Source organism: Meleagris gallopavo, chromosome 15 (assembly GCF_000146605.3).
Source record: "Meleagris gallopavo isolate NT-WF06-2002-E0010 breed Aviagen turkey brand Nicholas breeding stock chromosome 15, Turkey_5.1, whole genome shotgun sequence".
Lineage (NCBI taxonomy): Eukaryota > Metazoa > Chordata > Aves > Galliformes > Phasianidae > Meleagris > Meleagris gallopavo.
In genome coordinates this window covers 16,950,931-16,960,753 of record NC_015025.2, presented here as the reverse complement: position 1 = coordinate 16,960,753, position 9,823 = coordinate 16,950,931, and the positions used below count along the sequence as shown (strand labels likewise).

At 45.0% G+C, this 9,823-nt stretch overlaps 1 protein-coding gene across 1 annotated transcript; it reads right to left on the bottom strand.

Annotated features, from left to right (window-relative positions):
- Nucleotides 1-605: 605 nt before the first annotated feature.
- VDAC1 (voltage dependent anion channel 1) lies at nucleotides 606-4,445 on the bottom strand. Its single transcript, XM_010719266.3, has 5 exons — nucleotides 4,353-4,445; nucleotides 3,733-3,782; nucleotides 3,001-3,153; nucleotides 2,859-2,911; nucleotides 606-852 (listed from the first exon to the last, which is right to left on the bottom strand). The coding sequence occupies exons 1-5, from the start codon at nucleotides 4,417-4,419 to the stop codon at nucleotides 621-623; spliced, it is 555 nt and encodes a 184-aa protein (XP_010717568.1). The 5' UTR covers nucleotides 4,420-4,445; the 3' UTR covers nucleotides 606-620.
- Nucleotides 4,446-9,823: the final 5,378 nt, after the last annotated feature.

Genomic DNA, 9,823 nt, shown 5'->3' with positions numbered 1-9,823 from the left:
AAAAAAAAAAAAAAAGCCTCTCTTACTAAAGACATTACTTGCTTTTTTAAGAGGAACAGAAGGCACAAAAATTACGTTTTTGAGGAAGTTAATCCTGGTTTCTCTCTGCACAGACATTCAGAAAACACAAATGCTTGTGTATACAGATTAGGAGTTGAGGAGTTGCAATACTAAAGCAAACTTTTCAATCATATCCCTTCCAATCTTGAAACTAAACCAGTCCATATCTCTTCCACTGGATCCCCTTTGTCTGTTACTGTCATCTTCTGATTAAACTCCTTCTACAGATCAAACCACTGCAGTTTGTTCAATTTTTACGTGTGCAAAAGGGAGGCACTGCTTTTACTTCAACATTCATGAACAATATTTTTCAAACCCATTTGTTTTATGATTTCACCAAGAGATTTCAGAAGTCATTGTATGTCAGAAGGATGGTCTATGGATGCACCCACATACATGTGGAAAGCTAACGCAACTGCAAAACTCAGCTTGCCATCCCAAATGAAGAAGCAATGTCAGAGCCACTTCTCCCTCTTTTCCAGTTTTGAAACTCTGCCCCATCACTGTTCTGGAAGCATCAAAATCCTCTTAAATTCTTTTTAATGCCCATCCTCCAATACTTACACATTAGTGTGAAGCTGGAACTCATCAGTCTTGTAGCCAACAGCAAAATTGCTCTGGGTTACTCTGGACTTTGCTGTCTCAAAAGTCATTTGGTAACCTGCCAACCAGCCCTCGTAGCCAAGCACCAGGGCTCCACGTATCGAAGGACCGGCGATATCAAAATCCATGTCGCAGCCCATGTTGATGTGTTCCCTTTTGTATCCTGTCTTAATTTTAGCACTCTTTTTCCTAAAGCAAAAGGAAACAATCTCACATCCTTGGAAAGGCACTCTCAGGTGATAATTCAATCAAATCAGTTACTTTAACTCCATGTAACAGATTGTGAAGACAAAGTATACAAACCTGGAGAGTCCCGATACATCACCTCCTTAGATTTCACATTTGAAAAAAATGCATTCATCTCCAGATAAGTACATGCAATCACAGGCACTGCGGTGCTTTTCTAAGCCCTTCTGAGCTGCGTTCTGCTGAGCAGCAGCACAATTTGCCAGACTTGAGGTGACAAAAACAAATCCTCACCACAAACTGATTTCTCAGTAGCTTAGGACTGACAAGGGAATCACAGAAACTAACAGTTCACAGGTTTGCCGCAGACAAAAGCAGTTCACCTTTTGTCCCAGACAAACAGTTTTTAGGCAATCCTGGTTACTGCATAATTTCATTTATTCTGACAGACAACAACAAACCACTTTTTGGCCTCCAGCTTCCCAGGGGAAGGTCTCAGCTGCTAAGGAAGCAGGCTGCTTCAGTGGCTCTGACAGCCCCCTTTCCTCCTTATGATGCGTTATAGCACTCCATGCTTACAGCCATAAGAAAGCTAATTGCAGAAATAAAATTTCCCAAGTCACTTCCTTCTTTGAGACCATTGGCCAGGACAGTGCTTGCTCGTGTGTCCTCATGACAGCTTACATCAATGGAGCAGATCCTCACACTGCAGGAGTAACATTCAGCTGCTCTTCTTTAAGGCTGTTTTGTTGGTTGTTTTGTTTGCTTTTCTTTTTTCATGTCTCTTCTTTCTTTGACCAAATCAAACGGTTGGACTGGATGATCTTTTAGGTCTTTTCCAACCTTGGTGATTCTATGATTCTATGATTTACTGAAATCCTTTCAGAAAAGTAAGGCTGATAAGAAATTTCTAATCAACTGCCCACTTCAGCTAGCAGAAGGGGCCACCAAGATCTGCAAAACACACGCTGTATCAGACCTGTATAGAGATTGCTCTCTATTATAATAATCATTATTTCTGACTCAGGAATTTATGAAGAGCAGGAGTCCCAGAAATGCTAGCATTAGCTTGCCTGCAATTACTGCAGAAGCTAAGAAATAATTATCAACAAAAACTGGAGACTGTTCTGGTTGACAAATGCAAAAACACCTAGTTAATTCAGAATAAAGAATGGGCAGCAAGCAGTTGGCAGTGGGGAACATGACATTTCAGGCAGGATGAAGCCTCCATTGGGACTGCAGCCACTGCAGCTCTGAGCAGCTCAGAACAGACCATTTTGGCTCACTGGCAGCACTGATTGCAAAAAGATAATCAAAAGGGGAAGAAAAAAAAAATAAACCAACATACAGCCCTACAGCTGCTGCTTAATCCCCCTGGCCCACATAACTATGACATCCAATCGCAGGGTCCAGCACCACGGCACTCTGCAGCCAGCAGGAACTCAGATAACAAATTCAGCTTGGGAAAAGAGCCCAATTACTGTGTCGACCCATTAGAGCCACGGCCAACTGGCTTGTGGAGCTTGTTAAGCTTTGCATTACTGCTGCTGATTTGTCTGGCATTTTTATTCAGGCAGGAACGAAGCACTCATTTTCTGACATGGCCAGAAGTAAGCAACAGGGGCAGAAAGAAAACCTTTCCTTCTGATTCTGACTGTAATTTCCAAGTTACTGCATTTCAAAGTTAGGTTTAGAGAGCGACTGTTCATTACAAGAGTTACAGAATCACACAGAATTGTAGGGGTTGGAAGGGACCTCTAGAGATCATCGAGACCAACCCTCCTGCCAAAGCAGGTTCCCTACACCAGGTCGCACAGGTAGGCGTCCAGGCGAGACTTGAAATATACAAGTTAAATATACAAGATTTCATTGTGCATAGGCAGACTATTAAATGCCTTGATGTCTTAGGTCAACAGAAAGAGTAAAGACGACAGTATTTTGGAAGACTAAAACAGAACCAAAAAAAGCTTTTTGTGTGTGTGTGTCTCTGAAGCTTACTAACATCTTACCCAGTGTTAGGTGAGAAGGAGGAGTCAAAAGTCAGCTTCAGGCCACGTGCAAGCTGAACAGAAAAGAAATTCACTGGTTGGATTTCTAATCAGACATTGTCACAATGAATCTGGAAGCTGCACGTTTTAAGCCAAAAGTTACCTGATCTTCAAGAGTGATCTCAGTTCCCAGCGTGTTGTCAGTGTTCCACTTCTCTGTGAACATCAGTCCATATTCCACCCATCTGTATTTGGTTTCCAAGCTACCACTGACTTTGCTCGTTTCTGAGTTTGCTGAACCTGAGCTTGTAAATTCCTGAAGAGGAAAAAGAAAGTTATATGCATCACTCTGGTTTTTGTACTCATGCGATTACTGATCCTTGTAGAGTTATTAGCCATCGTAATTTGGGACAATAAGATCTGCATCTTTCTCAAAGACTTAAGAACATGTTTGCAAGTCATTAATATCAACATGCCCGCAGAAACGTCAGGGGAAAGAAGCACTGCTGCTGAAGGACGTGGGGCAGAGAGGAGAAGACTCTTAGCATCAGTATAACACAGCATTAGCAGCCGGCCTGAGAGCTCAGTGTGTGAGCTGTACCTGTGAACGGGCACACAAAGCTGCAAGTACTTCACAGAGATGCTCTAAAGATCAGCTCCAACACACGATTTCATTGCCACTGTATGTGTTAAGTGTGTGCTAAGAAGAGCAGCACATCCCTGCAGCACCTGCTCCAGGTCCTGCACAGAACTGCACCATAATGGCATGGTAACTTGCAGGGCTATAGTATCTGAAAGCTGATATGGGGAGAGCAAGGGAGACATTTCTATTTTTAAAAAGGGCAAACATAGGAACACTGCCACGTTTGGGATTTCAGTCCCTGCCCACACTCACCAGTCCATTCTCAGATTTTGTTTTCAAATCAAGTTTTATTAACCCAAAACCTAGAAGATGAAGAAAAACATGAATTATATGCAAGTTAATTTGAAAAGCACGTCTGATTTACTCCTCAAAGCTCCTCTCTAAATCTGCTGTGAACTATCAAAATAAAACAAAAACCACAACATGGGTACAGATGCTGAATCCCAGGTTGTAAGGCAGCAGCTTACACAGCTCACACTGCCTTCAGACAGCACTGCCTGCACCAGCCCTGCTGCCCTGCGACAGCACCAGGAGCAGCCTAGGTAAGAATGCCTTCATTCATACTGAGCAGCAGTTTTTTCACTAGGAAATTACTGACATCAATGGTCCTATTCATGATGGATGGAAACAGTCAAAATACAGCACCCCGTTTGCTCTCAAAGCAGACAACAGACCCACAGGGAACATGAAGATTTTTGTGCAAGCAAGAATAAGTCACCTCCCTTTGCAGGCAGCCATGGCAATGTGAAGCTAGGATATAGGGAACTCTGGATTCTAATGGAAATTAGTGGAATATTTATCAGAGAAAAGTAACAAAACCGTAACAGTTTCAAGAATCAGAGAAAGATGAAACTTATTTTGGCTTTATTTACCATATCCTTTGGTGAACACATCTCTGGCAGACTTGCCCAGATCAGCATAAGCAGGTGGAACAGCCATTTTCTGGGGGGGGGAGAAAAAACAGGGGATGGTTACAGTGTTCAGAAAGCTGTTTATTTAATTTGCTTAAGCAAAAAGCAACTAAAGCCTAATTCCTAAGTTTCAGACAGTTTTATTCTCTATCCACAACCTATCAATTAAATATAGGCAGAAGGAAGCAGCTACAGCAAATACTGAGATTTGAGTTTGTCCTTTTGCTAAGTGATAAACATGCATTTATCACTGAGATTGTAGAACAAACACATAAAAGCCAACAAAACATACATAAGTTGTCAGTGCCTCTCCAAAGGGCTAACAGTTGTGCCCTTATCAGTAGAACCACATGAATGAATAACTTTTTAAACAACTTCTAGGAAACACTTCTGTTACTTGCAACTGATCTATGCATTCTGATGCAAAGAATTAGAACCCCAAGGTCATCCTCTCAGCAAATGTAATCAGAACAGACATCCAGCAGCTGTAACTCCCATCCCTCCTAACTGACAGCAGCAAATGGCTAACAGTGATGTTAGCAAAATCAACTAACGGTCATTCTTCACCTTCCATTTTCTTTGACTCTGGAATTGCTACTAACAGATACAATTGCTCCTTAGCCATTGACCTGGAAGTGTTTTTCTGGTGAAAAACCAAACTTGTTGAGAAGAGGACTGAAGGGATGCCATGCATGACCCTGAGAGGAGCAATCCAACTAACTCCATATTCTTTTGTTCTAGGGAAGCAAAATCAAGTGATGTGAAGTAGTGTACGCCTCCTGCCTTTTTATGCAAGACTTCATTTTATAAAAGTGAAGCAGATGAACCACATGCAGAGCTGGCCCTCTCTGCACCACAATTGTAGCCAACCCAAGCAGCAAACTCTTCCCTTCAGCCACAACAGAGCAGCTGGCTGTGAGCTCCAGGGATGCAGCCTTGCCCAAAGCCTGCAGCCTCTTTAGCAGGTACCACCCCACGAGCTGCAGATAGGCATTCCTTTGGGCAGCCGCTCGGCCCAACAAGCCGTTGCCTGTTAAAGCAGGATATTGCTATTGCATAAGTGAGGAATCCCTATCCTAGAGGGAGCAAACTGGATCTGGTGGCTGAAACAAAGCCAACGATCTTCACAGAACGCACTGAATGCGGAGAGCGTGCTGCAGTGATTCAGCTGGGGACACAACCTGCGTGGAATCACAGGGCCATTAAGGTTGGAAAAGACTTCCAAGATAACCGAGTCCAACCCAACCCACCCCACTGTGCCCACTGACCGTGTCCCCCACTGCCACATCCCCACAGCCCTGAACATCCCTGATGCTGGGGACTCCCCCCCTCCTTGGGCAGCTGTGCCCATGCATCACCACTCTTTGGAGAAGAAATTTCTCCCAGTATCCAACCCAAACCTTTCCTGAATGCATGCATCAAGAAGGCCCATCGTGTCCAGATAAAGCTCATTAGTAAGTTGCAACTCCACGTGAGTAAGCAGCCAAACAGTTACATTTAGAAAACACTATATTTATATTCTCAGCATATTCCAAAGAAGCTTCAGCTGCTCATATTAGGCCTAAATGTCTCCATTTCTTGCAGGACCATGAACACTGGGATTTAGTTTGCAAGCACTGCTCTCTACAGGAGAGACCATTTCAAAAGTGGATCAGATGTGGTTCTGGAAACAGAAAACCAGCCTTTAGAAATCAATCAACGAACAAACCAAGTACTAAAAGACTTCTCTGAGAAGACTCTCTGCTCTCCACTGAAGTCCCCAAGAACACGGCACCACGTGCTGGAGATGGCAGCCTGGGGCAGAGCTCAGGGGCACTCATAGGGTCACCCCACCCTGATGGAGGGATGGGTCGCCAAGGCTGAGGAATGTATCCTGCCAGCCAGAGCAGCCCGATCTCAGGAGAACCCTCTGATGGATATTCCCATTTAGCATCATCAAAAATTCAAAATGCTAAAATCCCTCCATTTGAAAATTAGATCACACTGCTCCGCCAGCTGCATTTTGGCATTTATCAGACACGTTTTATCAGCAGCCCCTTGGAGTCACTCCATAAAAATCAAAATATTTTCTTGAAAATCAGATGCCTTGCGTGTTTGGGTTGGGTTTAGCAGAGCGTTTGTGCCTGCCAGGTGGACAGGCCAGGTCAGGCTGCAGCACAGCCACGGCTGCCATGGGACAGCAGGAGATGCTGAGATCTCCACTTAGGCAATTACTATAATTAAGGGACAATACTGGAAGCCAAATCCCTGTCGTAAGGCAAATCAGGTAAAACGCACAGAACAAGGTGCTCGAAATTGCTGAGTGCAGAAAACATGATGAAATATGCATGTGCCGGTTAAGTTTGCTGTTGACATCAGCAAGAACAAAAATAATTATTTCTGTTTGCCAGGGCTAATCAAAGCCTCTCATTTAACAGATGGAAAACAAAACTGATTACATCCTGTGTGAGTGCAGGTTGTAAGACAAGCATGCTTAGCGGGGATTCAAACTCTTAAAGGATCAAGGCATGGCCGTGGCCAAGTGCCCTTGCTTTTCACCAGTAGGATCCCAGCACATTAACTCAGATTAGGGTAGGAGTGAAATGAAATCATTGCTCTCATCCTTCTGCACTTGTGCAAATATCTCAGAGTGACCACAAATGTCAGCTCCAGCACGAAGCAGACCAAAGAGATTATGCACTGTATGTTCAAGTAGTAAAATATTCCCATTTTCTTGAGTGGGTAACACTGCCATGCAAGTCGTGACTGAGGCACCCACGGCCCTAGTCAAGATTTCACTGAACACAAGGCAGCCCAGCAGAACGAGTTTAAATATTTTCCAGTGTCACAGATGGCAAAGTTTCAGTCTGCAGTGTGGTTCTGGTTCAGCCCCAACAGACAGCAAGCCAGCAGGGCATCCTTTGCAAATCTGAGTCCATTTCTGTGATAGATTACTGTCTTACTTGATGCTTCCCCGAACAGACTTATCAACAACATGAAATTTACATGAGGGGGAAGAGCTCTCAAAAAATTTAAAATAAGAACAATTAATGGATGACAGAGTTTCCAGGAAGACAATGGGAGTCTATCAGATTTGTGGCTAAGAAATTTAAAAGGCTGGATTTAACCTTACTCTAGTCATAATAAACTTGAACCTGTGCAGCATTTCTTTATTAATAACCATAGGCCTAAATGCTTCTGCTCCCTGTGCCCATGAGGATGAGCACTACAGCTCTGACACACAGCAGATGCCAAGGGATGCATCCCTCCGACACATGGACTGAGAGGAACAGCATCAGGCTGTGAACCAACCATGCTGGTATCATCACATGAGGGTCTTCTTCCTCAAGAAAAAGTCTGATACATTTCCTATTTATCTCCTTTATGGAAAGAAAAATTATTCCTTGGTATGAAGTAGCTCTTAAGCACGTTTCTGGTCTCGCAGCTGTGCAGCCATTTCCCATATGGTGTATCAGCAATAACCCACAGTGCTCAGTGTGGGCACAGCTCCCTGCCCTGCCAGGGGCAGCACTGACTGCTGGGCCCGGTGCTGGCTCTGCAGTTTGGTTTTTCCTACTCAGATCTCAAAGGCATTCAAGCCATGATGGCAGTGTGCTCTGAATCCCAATTCTGCAGAGACGTAAAAATAAACTAAGTCACAAATTATCTGGGTGGTACCATGGGGTCACACACCACGTCAGGCACAGACACAAGTTTTTTGGGATGCTCTGCGTTACAGAATGGAATACACAATAACATTTTGTGCCCCGACTTGTGCTGTGCCATCATACATCCACAGACCATCATGGCTCCAAATTTACAGCTCTGCAGTCTGCAACTTCATTCATGCAGGTATTAGTGAAATGTGCAGCGTCCTTGCTATGATCTACAGCACCTGCAGGACCGCAGCCTTCCTACTGCAGCTTTGCTTTCAAACTATATAACCATAGAGCAGATTTTGTTTTTAAGGATGGATTTATGCCATGGATCTGCAGCACAACGAACACAGGAGCAGAAGGGAAATAAACAGCTTAAAAGCAAACGTAAATACTGTGATTTAGTCTGAACTAATATTTACAGAATTAAAGAAAGAAAGAGCCTGCTCTTAATTGCACGGGTATAAATTATGAACAGCGTTGTACCAAAACCCCTAATTAAGCTATCACACATGAATATCAATTTAACAGAGTTGGGGATGCCGCAGCTTGCTGTAGCTGCTGTTTGCATTAAAAGTGCAAGAAGGAAGCAGCACACATGCTGCGCATTGAATTAAAAAATGACAGTAACTCTCAGCTCCTTTCAGCTGCCTGCAGACCAGAAGAGGAGCAGCGCTGCTGTCACTCCCAGCAGGGCCCTCTGTGCACTCATAGGGGCACAGCTCAAACGTGCTCATGGACACATCCCTGGTGCCTGGCCCCTCTGCAGCAACGCCTCACATCCATCAATAGCGGTGACTAATTAAAACAACGCCTTCCCTCCCAGCACGTTTTGACACCTTGCTTCTCCAGCACCAAAGAAGAGCAACGCGGGTTCTCTCTTCCTGCAGCACTTGTAGGTGAGGAGCTCCCTGACTGCAACCCGTGGGAACAAGGGGACATCACTCCTGCTGCCAGGGCAACCCCATTGATGTCCCACATGCCAACGTCCCACATGTCATCACATCCCACTCACACAGCCCCAAACAGGCTGCAATAAAGGGTGCAGACTGTGGATATGTGTAAGCCTCCCACAGAGCGCGCTGGGTGCAGGAATTATTGCAGGGTGCCTTCGTAAGGCCTTTTTGGAAGGAACTCTGACCAGATCACATTGATTAAATCCTCTGAGGAAGATGAATCACAGAATCACTAAAGTTGAAAAGATCATCTACGACCATTAAATCCAACCCCACCCCAGCCCCACTGTGCCCACTGACGGGTCCCCAAGTGCCACATCCCTGCATTCTGGAGCACCCCAGAGGTGATGGTGAGCCCCACTCCTTGGCAGCCCACGCTCATCCATCACCGGTGGAAATTTCTCCTGATACCCAACCTGAACACTCAAGCATCCTCTGCACTGAGCAGAAACCTCCAAGTGCTCCTGATCCTCATCACACCACATTGGGCTCCATATCAGCATCGTCACGAATATTCCCCAGAATATTCCCCAGCGTGCACGGGTTAGGAAGGATGAGTCAGCTTTGCTTCGCTTTCGGTCATTTTTATCTTTTTTTTTTTAAACCCAACGCCTCAGGACGGACAGACGGACTCCATCACCCTCCAGCAAGAGCTGTTCCCAGCGAGGCTGTGACGAGGCAGAACGGACGCAGCTCCCCGCTGCAGCCGCCCAGAGCTCCCAGCGCAAACCCGACTCCCGCACGTTCCCAGTCGGCCATTTCCCCCCACCCCGAGAACTGAATTCGAAGAACAAACCCAAAAGAAACAAACCCAAGAGAAACTAACCCGGCAAAGGGACGC